General features: G+C 48.7%; 1 protein-coding gene across 1 annotated transcript; it reads right to left on the bottom strand.

Annotated features, from left to right (window-relative positions):
* Positions 1-538: 538 nt before the first annotated feature.
* On the bottom strand, positions 539-8,350 carry LOC144736523 (uncharacterized). The gene is made up of 2 exons (XM_078619071.1): positions 7,181-8,350; positions 539-4,863 (listed from the first exon to the last, which is right to left on the bottom strand). Exons 1-2 carry the CDS (start codon positions 7,583-7,585, stop codon positions 4,624-4,626), a joined length of 645 nt encoding a protein of 214 aa, XP_078475197.1. The 5' UTR covers positions 7,586-8,350; the 3' UTR covers positions 539-4,623.
* Positions 8,351-16,089: the final 7,739 nt, after the last annotated feature.

Below are 16,089 nucleotides of genomic sequence, written 5' to 3'. Positions count from 1 at the left end.
GGGGAGAGAGACGCAAACTCCAGGACGAAGCAGTGATCTATGGGCCCCTTTGCTTCAATGTCACCTGGACTGTGGAACTCCCCAGGCCTTCACTTGCATGGCACCTGGACTGTGGAACTCCCCAGGCCTTCACTTGCATGGCACCTGGACTGTGGAACTCCCCAGGCCTTCACTTGCATGGCACCTGGACTGTGAAAGTCTCCGGGCCTTCGTTTGCGAGGGCCCTGGACTGGATCTCCCTGCCGAAGGCTTGTCGGGGAGTCCGGTTCTGTTGAGATAATTTTAAGTCCCCGCGTAAGTCAAACAAAAAAGTCCCTGTCAAAGGCTCTACCATTGTCCACTGCTTGTTGGGCAAACGCAGTTGGGCAGAGGCATAAAGCAAGGCGTAGACTTGAACTGGGCCACAGACCTGGCAGCACAGATGCCTGGGGAGGAGGGAGTTTGAGAGACTTATCACTCGTAGCTTGCGCCGTGAGAGTTATTTTGAGTGGTGTGTGTGTGGCGGAATGAGTTGGAGATGCCCATGGACACCGACGCAAAGTGGCGCTGTTGGGTTTATTGAGTCCGGTCAAAGTGGACAGAGATTTAAACGATCAACAAAACGGTACACGTTTGAGTTCATGTTCAAGCTGGTCATTTCCTGAACGACAACATTTCTAAATGTTCTTCTTGGTTCTTTCGGTAAAGTCACGTAGAAGGGAAGTAATAAAATAATAAAAATAAAACATAATAAAATAATTCTCACGACGTTTCAGTCACAACGCAAGCAGCCGTCCTCAGGTGAAAACCAGGTCTGTCGAGGCGACAGCGTCTTAATGAAACAGCACACGTGCTTGGAGCATATATATATAAGCTGGGTTGGAAGGGGGGGAAAGGGCGCCTTGACAAAATAATTTGCATATCAAGAGGAATTTAGCATATTTATGGGAAATATTTTATTATGTTTTATTTTTATTATTTTATTACTTCCCTTCTACGTGACTTTACCGAAAGAACCAAGAAGATGAATCCCTGCAGTCACGAAAGCTTTAAATCGAAATTTCTAAATATTAATTGGAAAAGCCGGATAAGCCACGTAAGAACATTTCTCTTTCAGAAGGCTCTATTTTAAATGTCAGCTCCCCCCCCCGCACCACTCATTGTCACCTTAATATCTTAACATTCTACGATATAAGCTTTCATAAGCATCGTTGCTTGACAAGTACAAATGAGTGGATTACGTTGCATGAACAGCGGTCGAATAGCCTCCGAGTCGCAAACGACGATGCCACAATTCGACGTACGAAATACATCACATTGCGAAAATCATCGATCGTCACGTCGTGAACATTGATCGGTCTTGCGTCGTGAGACCCGACAAGCGAGGCTGCCCACGTGGCACCACGTGATCACACTCGACATCGAACCCCGCGGTGACATCACAATGGGTTTGTTGTGATAGCAAAAAGCACAGAGTGCTTTATAATGTATTATTTATTGTAGATATCGTTATTGAACATTTCCCATTTCGCCCCCCCCCATTCCCACCCCTATGTCCACTCGTAGGTTGGAACGTAACTCACGCGGGTGGAGGGGAGGCTTTAGCTATGCACACAATGGGTGTGGGTTTCACACCGACTTCTCGTGCTACGGCCTCGAGCCTTAACATGGGAGGGAGACGGCGTTCCCTGCATGCAGCCAACGACACCACCAATACCCCCCCACCCCCCCATTCACCACGGCGCCTGTGCCAGGCTAGGTGCACTTTGAGGCTGTCTCTCAAGTGTCGAAGGCTCGCTGCTGACAGGAGGAGGTCTCGGGACAGACCCAGCAGGTGCCATGGGTTTGGCTGACTGAGATGACCGGCAGATGCACCACCAGCTGTACCTAGTGCCGGATGAAGCTAGTGCGGGTCCTGTAGCATTATATTATAAAGGGGGCCCTACATTTTTAAAAATATGAAAACACTATTTTTTTTACTTGCATAGTAAAGTAATTGCATTTTTTCATTTGCTATCAAGCCAGATAATACGCCAAATCGCTCACCTTAAACACCCAGTCGTTCATAAAAGGTGAAGGCGGTATAGTACTATAGTAATAGAGCAAGTCCAGAATCACAGAACCGGCATTGATAGCTTGAAAGCATTTAGCGCGGGCCCTTGAAAGTGCGGGCCCGTAGCATATGTAGCTACTACACGTGTGTAATGGGTTTCGGAGACACTTGTAGAGGTAACTTCTTTATTACAATACAACACTCCAACAGTCCTGATACTCTGTTACAGCCTAGGGACACAGCCTACTCCTAGCGTGCCTGACACTGGCTACACTCTCGGGTCCTCCGGCTACAACTACCCTAGGGGAGGCTACCTGACCCGACCCAGCCAAGGTGCGGGTCTAGACTCTGGCTTCCTCGGAACTCGCCCTTACAAGGACGTAGAGCTGGGAGTCCCAGAGTCCCACCACTGGCCCGCACAGCGTCCCGGTCCTTACAAGGACAAGCGGGACGAAGGGGTCCAGGGTCCTAAGCTGGCTGGTCTTGGGTCTTGAGCTGCGACTCGCCACGATCGGCCAGGGAGCGGCCCTTTTATCCCTCTTGCCCATCGAGGGGTGGGGTTGTGTGGGCTCCCAGATACCCCACAGCCCCCCGTTGGTGGCGCCAAGGGGCTCAGCTGTCTGGGTTGTCTGGGATCCTAGAGCCCGGCGCCAAGGGCTTAGCTGCCTAGGATCCTAGAGCCCCCAGCAGCCCCTCCCCTCTTGGGCTGGCACAGTGGCCCCTCCCCGGGGGGTCCGAGGTACCTGCAGATGTGCCCTGTCCACCACTGCCGGTAAGTGTGGCCCATATGGCACTACACGCGTAGCTACTACACGTGTAGCTGCTACACGTGTAGCTGTAGCTACTTGTGCTACGAGGATAATCCGACACTGGCTGCACCCCCTACTGTGTCAACTTGCTGCATTTTAGCAACCCGGCGCTCCGCTCGTTGTTGTGAGCGTCGTTCCTCTTGCCTTCCGTTGTTGCTGGAGGGTGACTGCCTCCCAACTGCCCACTAGCAGCGTCCTTCACGAGTTTCCTCCCTCCACCACCACCACGCACACTGGCTCCGGTAGCTAAAGGCTTACGGATGAGATCGGAGTGATAAATATTCTGGAGCCGAGGACTGTTCCTTAGAGCGGTGGTACTCGACCGGAGGACCCCTCTTTGGGGGGTAACGTGAGCTGGGTGTGAAATGATATCATGGATGGTGAGGAATCGCATACCGTGTTAACCCATCACGATTTACCCACGTGTTCTTGTGCAGGGAAATTGAGTTTTCAGGTCCATACGGCGTACAGCCGTTTCAATGCGGGCAAAATCACATTTTTGTTTTATTTGTTTGTGTTTTTCCCTTGTGATGGGACTTTGTAGGATGAACGTTGAGATTAATACGAGACACGGGGTGACCTATAAGGTCTGAATTGGTCTGTAAATAAGGTAAGGGGCACTGATAAGGGGTTGATAGGTATGGAATCACGTTGGATGAATCTGCCGATATAAAATCACCGCGATATATTTTAAAATCCACGTGGTGAACCTATAACGACATAAAAGACGTTGTGATACAATGTTGATTGCCGTGAGTAACCGGCGAACGAGGAAGAAATAACGTCACGTGCTGCAGAGCGTCCGCTTAACGTTTGTTTAGAACTCGCTTGTAGTTACTCAGCTCGTTAGGGTATAACCTCACGAAATAGACAAATTGGTGAAAATATTGACGTTCTTGAATTCGCGCATTTATTGGACTCAGAGCCATTGTTTTGGGGTGAGGCAAAGGGGGGTGAACTGTCCTCTGTTAGACACATTTCAACAAGGAGGAGGGGGGGGGGGTAACAGTAGTAGCCATTAAACGTTGAGAACCACTGCTGTAGAGGGCCTTAGGTTAGATCTATGTTTGTAATTCATCCTCGGCTGCTTTGAGGCTATTGTTGTAACGTTTTTTTTTATTTTACCAGGTAAGGCCCCACCGAGCTACGATGTGGCTCTTTATCAGAAGCGATGTGGCCACAAATGATAGCTCAACGAAGTGGCTTATCATCATCATCATCATCACGTGCAAATTTATCAGCGGCTGCCAAATATTCTAAACGCGCGATGTTGATTCGAAATGTGGAGGGGAGAGAAACACGCAAACAACACGTATACAGCAGCAGGCGTCAGAGTCGGGATCAAACCCACGACCTCCTGTATACTGGGTGAGGTACTTAACATCTCCTAGCCATGATGATGATGATGAGAGAGACACGCAAACTCCAAATATACAGCGTCAGAGGTCGGGATCGCACCCACGACCTCCTGTATACGGGGCGAGGTAGTTAACATCTCCTAGCCACCGTGAGGATAAGGATGAGAGAGAGAGAGACATGCAGACTTCAAATATACAGCAGCAGGCATCAGGGTCGGGATCGAACCCACGACCTCCTGTATACCAGGCGAGGTAGTTAACATCTCCTAGCCACCGTGAGGATGATGATGAGAGAGAGAGAGAGACACGCAAACTCAAAATATACAGCAGCAGGCGTCAGGGTCGGGATCGAACCCACGACCTCCTGTAGACCAGGCGAGCTCGTGAACATCTCCTAGCCACTGTGAAGGAGGCGATAACGCCCCTAGTATTCAGCCTCCGCTTCATCGAATTGGTCCGCAATGTTGACGTCCAAGGCCCAGTTGGTGTTGGGAAATCTGGGCATCTGCAGACCAATGTGCGAAGGCCCCGCAGCGGCCATCTCTGCCTGCGGCATCCCCTCGTCGACCTGGTCGGGGCTCTGCCCGGTGGCGCACGCGCAGCAGACGTTGAAGATCAGGAAGATGAGGACGGTGACAATCACCATCAGTATCACTCCAGAGGTCTGTGTGACGGTGAGAGAGAGATGGTGAGAGAGGCCAAAGAGGCAGAGTGGGAGAGGGTTAATTTAGCAGGTGAGGAACAATTGAGTCTACGGGGTAGGGCTGAACGATTTCGGGGACATGTCTAATTGCGATTTATCTGACATTGCGATTACAAATTTTAAAGTCGAGCTTCAGTTCAATATTCACTGTGTAATAGATTTAAAACATGTGACGGAGCATCGCCACATGATACCATCACAAATGAACTGCTCTATAAATTATAATGCAAGTGTAATAAAGGTCGTTGAGGCGATTTCTGGAATCCGTCTTTTATTCAACTTGTATTACAGCTTTCCTTCACGTTCTGACCACGTGTCGTTCGTTTCCACCCCTATTTAATACCCGGGTCACGTGGTACGTTTCCACCAATCCTGGTTAGCCTCCATGGAATATTCCAGGCTCCCTCGTAAGCTCCTGGGACCACGCCCCTGACTCATCTCCCCATTGGCTGTGGCCAAAGCCAGCAGAACCAATCCTCTACTTACAGCTGTCACCTTTCCATTACGTCAGGGCCACGCCCCTAGGCTTCCCCCCATTGGCTGTAAACCAGGACCGGCAGAGCCAATCATCATGCCGAGTTGTGATACGTCAGTGAGCCGGATATATCCTCACATTACGCAAAGATAAGAACAATTTGCGTCCAACATGTATTTATTAAAATGTTTTCATTGAAATAGAACAAGCAAACATAGGACAAGTGTTAAGTTAAATAAAGTTTTCATGATGAAAACGAAAACTATTCCAATAAGAAAGTAAGAGGACTTTACAAATCGCAAAAAGTCGCAGCCTTTGCGATTTGCCAATCGCATCATTTCAAATTTCGATTTGAAATCGATCAATCGTTCAGCCCTACGACAGGAGCGCTCTGACGTCAACCTGGTGAAGATACTGGAAACAAGGTAAACATGATATCGCTTCACACCCCGAGCTGATACAGCGATAAATGCTACGATGACACCTGCATTTCCCTTGTCCTGTTCGCCTTTTGGCGTTCTCTGTTCTGACACTGGTGGTGAGACTAGGCCATGAAGAAGGCTGCCTATGGTGTGGGCCAATCAGTTTCAAATTATGATGAGAGCCACGTGTGGTTAATGCGAATTTGATTCCTTGTAAATAGGTATCTATTTGTTGTTTGAGCATCGTAACACCTGTTTCATTAATAGAAAGGGTAAAACACCTTTTATTATTTTTCATAGGAGCCGTCCATAAATGACGTCACGCGATTTTGGACGATTTTGACCCCCCCCCCCCTTCGTTATACGTCGTCACAAAAAGTCAGACCCCCCCTCAAATATGACGTCACAAAGCTCTGCCCCCCTCCCCACTCCCCCCAAAAATATAAAACATGCTTCAAATCGCTTTAAACTATTGTCATTGTAGTGTGTATTTAATGTGCCGCTGCACTCTGATGTTGTAGGAGAAAACATTTATCAAAAAGTCGATTTAATTAAGTGGAACGTGTTGCCTATATTTATTTAAAGTGGCGCATTTTGATGTGTTCTGCCTCACGGCAGGAGTGGGGGTGTGTGTACACAGGAATTTCCTGTTTTGATGCCGAGTTTGGTCACATTACCAGGAAATTGCGATTTAAGATTCCCCCTCAACCACGCGGGTGTCCGAGTTACACAGAGTACAAAATGGAGGCACAAATAACGGCTCAGTGAAGGCAGCTGCATCTGTTCATTGTGGGAGTTTAAGAAGCATTGTCTGTAAGTTCGTTTATGTTCTTATAATACTGGGAATGCTGTTATAATGTTAGAATGACCGTTATAATGCTGTAAATGCCTTTATAATGCTGTTAAATTGTTATGATAAATATGAGGCCTAGTTAACAACAAAGCCTGCCCCTTGTCTTATTGTGAATGTTACTTGTAATTGAATAAGTCGAGTCAGACTTGTGCCCAAGTAACTATATTGCGATCTTGAGAGCAAGGATGAATAAATATCTCATCCACAGTTCAGCTCTGCCCCCCCCCCCTCCCCAATTTTTTTTTTTAACATGCTTCAAATCGCGTTAAACTATTGTCATTGTAGTGCGTATTTAATGTGGCGCTGCACTCTGATGTTGTAGGAGAAAACATTTATTAAAACGTATATTTAATTAAGTAGAACGTGTTGTCTATATTTAGTTGCGCATTTTGATGTGACATCACATTTATCAACCCCCCCCCCCCGTGTCACACATCGTCACAAATGTCGGACCACCCCCCCCTAGGTGCGTGACGTCATTTATGAACGACCCCTAAGCACGTGTGTGTGTGTGTTGAATCCACTTGCCTGCGACAAGGATTCACAGTAGAAGTAGGTATCGTAAGCCGAATCCCGGCATGCTCTGTTACCCTCCAGCATGCAGCACAGCAGTTCCCCGTTGAGCAGCGCCACCACGACCCACGTGAAGGCAGCCACCATGAGCACAGATGCGCCTCTCAGATTGAACTCCTTTTCCTCCACGTTCGAGCTGCAGCAAAGCCTTCGGAGGAACTTTCCGCTCCACAGGAAGAAGAGCAGCGGAGGCCCCGTGAAGGAGACGCCGCTGAAGACGGCCGATAAGTCGCAGGGACACGCGGTCGTGAACGTGAAGATAAACTGCAGGGCCATGACCCCTACGACTGTGCCGGCCATCACTGCGGGCAGGGTGGCCCAGCTGTTCATCTTGCGCGTGAAGGAGGAGGAGGTGTCCATGGTGCTTGGACGGTGGTGGAGGTGATTGTGGATGATGTTGTGGTGGTGGTGATGAGACCGGTTGATGGTGGTGGTAGTTCAGTTGATGATAAAGGAGGTCGGATTAGGTGAAGGTTTTGATGAAGGTGATGATGACGCTGGCAGTGATGGTTCAAATGGTGCTGCTATCGCCGGATAATATCGTTGCTGTTGGTGGTGGTGATGCTGGTGGTGATGAACTGTTTCTGCCTGCTGCTGGTGATGTTGGTGCTGAGAATGATCGCGGTTTCGTTCTGCAATCAATAAATGACGATATGAAGGAAGGATTAGAAATGCAAGGGTGGTGGTCGTGGTGGTAATAGGAGAGCTGGTGGATGTGGTATGTATGGGTGTAGGTGGTGGTGGTGGTAATAGAGCTGGTGGATGTGGTCTGTATGAGTGTTGGTGGTGGTAGTTGTAGTAGAGATGGTGGATGTGGTCTGTATGGGTGTAGGTGGTGGTAGTTGTAGTAGAACTGGTGGATGTGGTCTGTATGGGTGTAGGTGGTGGTAGTTGTAGTAGAACTGGTGGATGTGGTCTGTATGGGTGTTGGTGTAGGTAGTTGTAGTAGAGATGGTGGATGTGGTCTGTATGGGTGTTGGTGGTGGTAGTTGTAGTATAGATGGTGGAATCGCTATGAGTGGTGGAGGCTGTCCCGCAAGGCACAGACCTCGCGTGGAGCTTCGCTCTTATATCGTGATCCCGTCTCGCACATTTCCTCGTCCCGAACCAACACCGGGGGGCTGGTGACAGAAGCGAGGGGAGAGGAGGGAGGGGAAGGGACGAAAGTCCCCGAGACGTTTGTACGAGGTGGTGACTTTTACGCCCCAATTTCACCCACGAGGGATCACAAAGTGTCCTCAACAACCTATGACATTGGTGAGTGGAGGCGTTAAAACTTTTTACAGGTGGCATGGGGTGCACGAGATGCTTCGCACGTCTCGCGGGCACGTGATGATGGTGGTGGTGATGGCACGATGGTGGTGATGATGGTGGCACGATGGTGGTGATGATGATGGAGATGATGGTGGTGATGATGGTGGAGATGATGGTGGTGGTGATGGCATGATGGTGGTGGCGATGGCACGATGATGGTGATGATGACACGATGGTGGTGATGATGGCACGATAGTGGTGATGATGGTGGTGATGATGGCATGATGGTGGTGATGATGGCACGATGATGGTGATGATAGTGGAGATGATCGTGGTGATGATGGCATGATGGTGGTGATGATGGAGATGATGGTGGTGATGATGGCATGATGGTGGTGATGATGGCACGATGGTGGTGACGATGGCACGATGGTGGTGATGATGGCACGATGGTGGTGATGATAGTGGAGATGATGGTGGTGATGATGGCATGATGGTGGTGATCATGGCACGATGGTGGTGACGATGGCACGATGGTGGTGACGATGGCACGATGGTGGTGATGGTGGTGATGATGGCATGATGGTGGTGATGATGGCACGATGGTGGTGACGATGGCACGATGGTGGTGATGATGGCACGATGGTGGTGATGATGGCACGATGGTGGTGATGATAGTGGAGATGATGGTGGTGATGATGGCATGATGGTGGTGATGATGGCACGATGGTGGTGACGATGGCACGATGGTGGTGACGATGGCACGATGGTGGTGATGGTGGCACGATGGTGGTGATGATGGTGGTGACGATGGCACGATGGTGGTGGTGATGGGCAGGAATATGACAGCGATGATGATTGTTGGAGGGCGATGATGACGGCGGTATACAAGTGCAGCATTATGGAAATTGTGTTCACGAATGTAATTATTATCGTAGCCACTTCCTCTAAGGAGCCAAGACGGGTTCGGTTACAGCCCCGACTGTAAACTTTGATGGCGCTGTGCCATTGACGGGAGAGCGGGTTGGGGGGGGGGAAGAGGCTTAGACGTCACGGCGTTGGGCAGGCGACGAGATAATTTCCGTTCGTCACAAATAATAACAAACACCATTCGTTTAGATCAAGGGCGGGAAACCTTTTTTCTGCCAAGGGCCATTTGAATATTTATAACATCATTAGCGGGCCATACAAAATTATCAACTTAAACATTTGCCCGTTATATTTGGCCAAACGTTTAATTAACTCGCCCCTAATGCGATGCCTGGAACCGCTTCTCTCTGGCGAGGCGTGTGGTGATGTTAGCTGGCGTTGATGATGTTGCTGCTACTCGCAACTGCTTTTCCAGGTTTGCTCCTAGATTTATTGAATTTCGAGTCCCGCCTGCGGTTGCCTTGGCAGGACCAGATTAAATAATTTCGCGGGCCTTATACGGCCCGCGGACCGGACGTTCCCCACCCCTGAGTTTAGATATTTCCGTGGCTGCTCAAAGATTCCCTGGAATACCCCCCGCGGCTCGTCGACAGCTCGGCTCCCTCCTCCCTCCACCCCCACAACATTTTACTCCGCGACTACAACCAAAATCACGGCGCTTTTACTTGGCAACGTGTACCTAGTCCTCGTCTGGCGCATGCTGTGGGCACACACACGGAGAGACGCGGAGCGGTGGCGCGGCGAAGGTGGACTCTAAGAGGAAAATAAAGAGAGAGAAAGACAACCCTTGTACGAGTCCTACACTTATATCATATTGATGACAATACTATATTCTATCATTAAAAATAAAAAATGTAAACTTTATTTTTCATATGTTATGTTTCGGCTTGGGTCTAATTGTCCACGGTAAACTGACGTTGGCTGTAAATCACAACGGACCCTTACGTTATGGCAAGCCTCGGGGCCACTTCCTGGAGTCGTGGAGCTCTGCCATTACTAGTGTAGAGGTGTTACGGAGGGGGTGTTATAGAGTTGATACGGATGGAAAACAAACACACTGGGCGTGGCTATGTCTGTACGCGAGCAGGTGCTTACATCGACGTCCGATCCCCCACGGCCCCACCCCTCAGGGGGGAGTTGCTATATAAGGCGGTGAGCCAGAGGGCTCGGGGTTGAGTGTTCAGCTTTAACCAGATAAGCAAGAAGACCTGCTAGATAAGCCCTGGGACTCCCTTGGATCGCTGTCCTTCTCAGCCTCCCCTAGCCCGATAGTGGAGGACCTAGGAATAGGCTAGCTGTAACATAGGTTGTCGATCTCCCAGTTAGACGGGTGGAGGGGCCGATACCCCTCCGAGTGTTGTATATCTCGGCCTGTAGATACAATTGTGTTGAATAAATAAGTGTGCCTCCGACTACGTCGTCCAAGCCTCCTTGAACCACACCACACTAGTACGGTACATTTCATTAAAGCGTGTTTTGAAAAAGTTTTTTAAAATATTACTTATTATTATTGCTGCTGCTGTGCTCACACAACACGGATCCCTCCCTCGTTAAGACAACTGGCTAGACCGGACCAGCATCCGTGGAACAAACTAAATAGAAACCTCATTTATCGGACGCCACGTGCTCTGCCTGCTGACCGCAGATGGCATCCGGAGGGTTTAGTGCTCGAGGCAGCGAATCTGTCTAAAAAAAAACTCAATGACCGGCGATCTTGCAACAATAGCATTTAATGCTTCAAGTGTTTAAACTCTTAAGATAAAGAAACGCGTTTGGAACCGATTCATGACACTTGTGATGTCACAGCGGCGAGGCCGCTCTGCCGGCGCCGCGCCCGCGATGCCAACACAACAAAGCAGCGTGGCCGACGCTGCTCTCCTCCCACAGCCCCCCACATGAACGCACACACACACCCCCATGTAGGACCTCGGGAGAAGTCACCTGACTCCAGGTTTTCACCCAGGAGCCCTCTCATGGGACTAATCTCTACGGTTTCCTGTGGCCAGGGAATTGGGCGATCTTCCCCGAGGTTAAATTGCACCGTGGCGCCGTGAATTGACTTCAAATTGCATGGTCACGGCGGGGCCACTCAGCCACCGCGGTTAGGACACACACAGCACGGTAAGCAGGGGGGCCGGGCCACAGACTACGGGGCGAGCGCGAACGCACCCATGGGCCACTAACAACGCAGGAGCTTAGTGGCGAACTCCCTTTCATATGTAAACCAGGACACGGCCGTCGGTGAAAGCACCGATTCGAATAATGTGACCTCACCAGCAAGCCCCCTGATTGGCCGAGAAGGCCGCGGGATTAACCGATCGGGCCCTTTGATGTGGAGGGTAATAAAAGGGGAATAGAGAGAGCGCAAGAGTGAGTCGTGTTCTTCTCAAGCCAGGATCGGTCGACTCTCCAGCCACTCGAACATCCATGTGACGAGTCACAGTGCCAGTGAGGACTGGCCCGCAGGAGCGCCGTACTAATAAAACCAAGAGTACGAGAGAGAGAGAGATAGTGAACAGCGTGAGAACTCCTCGAGAGATTCATTCGAAATCGACAGGTTGGATTAGTTCATAATATAGGTTTTTGGGTCAGATCGCGTTATTTATAAATGTATCGTAACCCTCCACCACCCGACACGGCCAAACAGTAAAAAATGTGTCACGTTTTCAAAGGACAAATTAATTGACTTCTTTAGCCCACCGGTGTGTTGAAGAGATAATCAACAGCATTTTTAACTTTGAGTAGTCCGACGTTTCGCTGGTAATTACAATCAGCTTCATGGGGCAAGAATGGTGAAGCTCTCCTGTTGCTTCCGGTCTTAAATAGAGCAGCATCAGGGTGACGTCATCATTTAATTCAATTCAATCTGGTGCAGTGATTCGAGGCAAGGAGGGGGAGGGTATTGTAATTATATAGATTGGTGATCATTCAATTGTTATTCATTGGTATTTCTTTCCCGTCGGGAAACAGAGCAGCTTTCTCACTGATTGCTGCCCCGTGCTACGTAATATCTAGCATCAGGTACGCCGGCAATAAACCGTTAGTGATCAACCACAGTTTGGTGTGGTGGGAACGTGGTGTGGATACGGGCGTACGTGGAGAGCGCGCGCGTAATATTCAGTGATAAAACGGCCACGCGTCGGTGCCGTTGTTTGCGCGCGAGGGCGTATTTACCCACGTGTTTGCGCTCGCCCATGCGTGCTCACTCGGGGCTTAACGCGCGCATGCCTTATCATCCGTAGCGTGTCGTTGCCCTGGGAATTAACCGGCAAACCCCTTCGATCGTTAATTCACTATTGCACTGAGTGGCAGCGTCGTGTGCTGCTGGCGGTGGTTGCCGCGTGTGTAGAGCTGCGCCGCGAGGTACGCGGGTACACACGTGCATATCCATACAGCGGTTGTTGCAGTTGTGGCAGGTGTGGTGGCGGTTATTGTGGTTGGTGGTACGGCTAGTGGGTCTCGTGCCGCGCCACGGCCGCGCATCTTTATACGGCTATTTGTAGCGCGAGTCGTAGCGGACGAGGTGAGCGACGCGCGGGCAGCTTCCGCGCTATTTTTAGCGCGTGCACCTGATGGGCCAATAGTCGCGGGTGGGTGCGCGTGCCAGGAGTCTTCTCCGAACATTTGTGGGGGGAAGGCCCGCGGGGAGCGAGTGTGTGAATGACCCGAGGTGGCCGAGAGCCAGCCAAGAATCATGTCTCACAGGGGCGTCGCGGAGGTAGCGAGGCCAAAGCTCCGAGCGGAAGCAAGGAGGAGGGAGACTTTTGACTTTTAAACAACTTTTATTGCCGCCAGCAGCAAAAAGCACTGGAGGCGATTTCAATATGAAATACAGGCACCAGCAAACAAATGAAAATAAACGCTACAAATCGACGCGCTGTGTGGTGGTTTTGGTGTCATCGCGCACGCCACGGTGACGAGCGAGCGCTTCAGAAGGTAAACACGAGGGTGCCGTCCATGCCGGTACAGAGGGCTTTTCCGGCTCCCCAGCGTTCGAAGAAGACGTGCACATCACCAACATGTGTGTGGAACGAGGGAGAAAGAGGAGGAGGAAGGGGGAGAGGAGTCAGGGGGCAGAAGCCCCCACACATTCCATCTCAAGAGAGGTTTCACCGTTCATCATAAACGTTTTTGGGTTAGATCGCGTTATTTATAAATGTGTCGTAACCCTCCACCACCCGACACGGCCAATCAATAAAAAAGTGTCACGTTGACAAAAGACAAATAGTTCACATTTTAAATTTTTGAGTACGACGTTTCGCTGGTAATTGCATCCAGCATCATCGGGCAATACAGTGTGGTGAGGCTCTGCTCTTGCTCCCGGTCTTAAATAGAGCAGCAGGGTGACGTCATCATTTAACTCATCAGGTGCAACGATTTGAGGCAGAGGGGGGGGATATTGTAATTATATAATAGATTGGTAATCAGTCAATTGTTACGATTAGTAATGAGTTGTAGATTACTAATTAGTTGTAATGTGTTATTGTAATTACATGCCACGTTAGTAATTAATTAATTAGTATTTGTTTCCCCTATAAGGAATTGTAATATATATTATTTAATCATACGCTTCCAGACCGCACTAAGCCTGTAGCTGTCAGAGCGATTAAAGTTATTTCTATTCATCTCAATTTCAATGGATTATCTCATAAGTCTTTGCCAGTAATAATTAGTTTTCTACAACACTTCAACGTTATCAAAATCAATTGAGTGTCCTTGTTGACAAGCATGCTCTGCCACTGCCGACAGTTGTGTTTGAGACAATTTAATATGTATCTGGTGTTCTTTTAGTCTTACGCTGATGAGAAATACGAATAACTTTAATCGCTCTGAAGCTATAGGCTTAGTGCGGCCTGGAAGCATATTATTAAATAAAATATTGAATACAATTACAATTCCTTATAAGGGAAACAAATACCAATGAATAACAATACAATGATTACCAATCTGTTATATAATTACTGTTCTGCCTCACGGCAGGGGTTTTGCCTCAGGGCAGATGGGGGGGGGGGCATATGTACACAGGAATTTCCTGTTTTTGATGCTAAGTTTGGTCACGTGACCAGGAAGTTGCGATTTAAGATTCCCGCTCAACCACGTGGGCGTCGACCATTACACACATAATTCAAGATGGCGGCACACATCGCTTCCCAGTGAAGCCAGCCGCAATTGTCCATTGTGGGACTTTAAGAAGCATTGTCTGTAAGTTCGTTTATGTTCTTATAATATTGGCAATGCTGTTATAATGTTAGAATGGCCGTTATAATGATGTGAATGCCTTTATAATGCTGTTAAATTGTTATAATAAATACGAGACCTAGTTAACAACGAAGCCTGCAACTTTCCTTATTGTGAATGTTACTTGTAATTTAATAAGTCGAGTCAAACTTGTACCCAAGTAACTATATTGCGATCCTGAGAGCAAGGATGACGAAATATCTCATCCACAATTTAGTGTTATGTGTATTACTGTACATTTGGGGTGCAGTGTGATGAATACACGATGTGCCTTTATGTAACAGCAGCTTATGCTCTTGTATAGTTATTCAGTGGTAATGTAGGGGCCTGGTCCATCCAGGATCTATTGTTTAGAGACATGTTATCTAAGACAATGTTATGATGCTGTGGTGTTCATTCATTGTGTTGGTGTTTCCGGGTATTAACAGATGCTGTATCTGTGCTGTTTTCTTACCAGTTTTACCTCGTTAAATTCAATAAATGACGTTTGGAGTCGGACGTTCATCCTGGCTCCGAGGGTTTATTGGACGCGAGGTTAACTACTCAGCTAGCAGTGCAACGCAGCACACAGCGAGGCCGAGACAATTACAATACCCTCCCCCTCTCTGCCTCAAATCACTGCACCTTATTGAATTAAATTATGACGTCACCCTGCTGCTGCTCTATTTAAGACCGGGAGCAAGAGGAAAGCCCCACCATTCTGGCAAATCGCCCGATGATGCTGGATGTAATTACCACGAAACGTCGTACTCAAATTTTAAATGTTGTTGATTCACTCTTCAACACACCGGTGGGCTAAAGTAGTGAACTATTTGTCCTTTGTAAACGTGACACATTTTTTTACTGTTTGGCCGTGTCGGGTGGTGGAGGTTTAAGACACATTTATAAATAACGCGATCTAACCCAAAAACATTTATTATAAATAATATTGGTCGCGAAAGCCTCCGTGTTAAACCAAAGTAATTGCATTTTTTCATTTGCTATACAGCCAGATCATACGCCAAATAGCTAACCTTAAACACCCAGTCGTTCTTAAAAAGTTGAAGGTGGTATAGTACTATAGTAATAGAGCAAGTGCCTTATGGAGTTGGTTTTGTCGGGTCTGCAATGGGATACTTGCTTGATTTACCTAGACGATGTCATTGTTTTCAGTAAAACGTTTGAGGAACACCTCCAGCGGTTGAGAGGGGTGTTCTTGCAGATGCGATCGGCTAAATTGAAGTTTAAACCGGCCAAATGCCACCTTCTTCGAAAGTCCGTGAGATACTTGGGCCACATTGTCGATTCTTCGGGGATCTCTACCGATCCCGCGAAGACGAACTGTGTCAGTTCATGGCCAACGCCCACGTCGGTTTCTGACGTACGCAGTTTCATTGGTTTTGCTTCCTACTACCGCCGATTCGTTGAGCATTTCGCCACCATTGCAAAACCCTTGCACGCTC

Source organism: Lampetra planeri, chromosome 61 (genome assembly GCF_965212315.1).
Source record: "Lampetra planeri chromosome 61, kcLamPlan1.2.h2, whole genome shotgun sequence".
NCBI lineage: Eukaryota > Metazoa > Chordata > Hyperoartia > Petromyzontiformes > Petromyzontidae > Lampetra > Lampetra planeri.
Note: the sequence above shows the minus strand (reverse complement) of the source record. Positions and strands in the feature narration are given on the sequence as shown.

What these genes read in the sequence shown, in the direction of transcription:
- LOC144736523 (XM_078619071.1), bottom strand. Translation starts at nt 7,585, where the DNA reads ATGGACACCTCCTCCTCCTTCACGCGCAAGATGAACAGCTGGGCCACC. An exon ending in ACTGTGAATCCTTGTCGCAG is followed by an intron (nt 4,864 to 7,180) that starts GCAAGTGGATTC and finishes ACCGTCACACAG; the next exon opens with ACCTCTGGAGTGATACTGAT.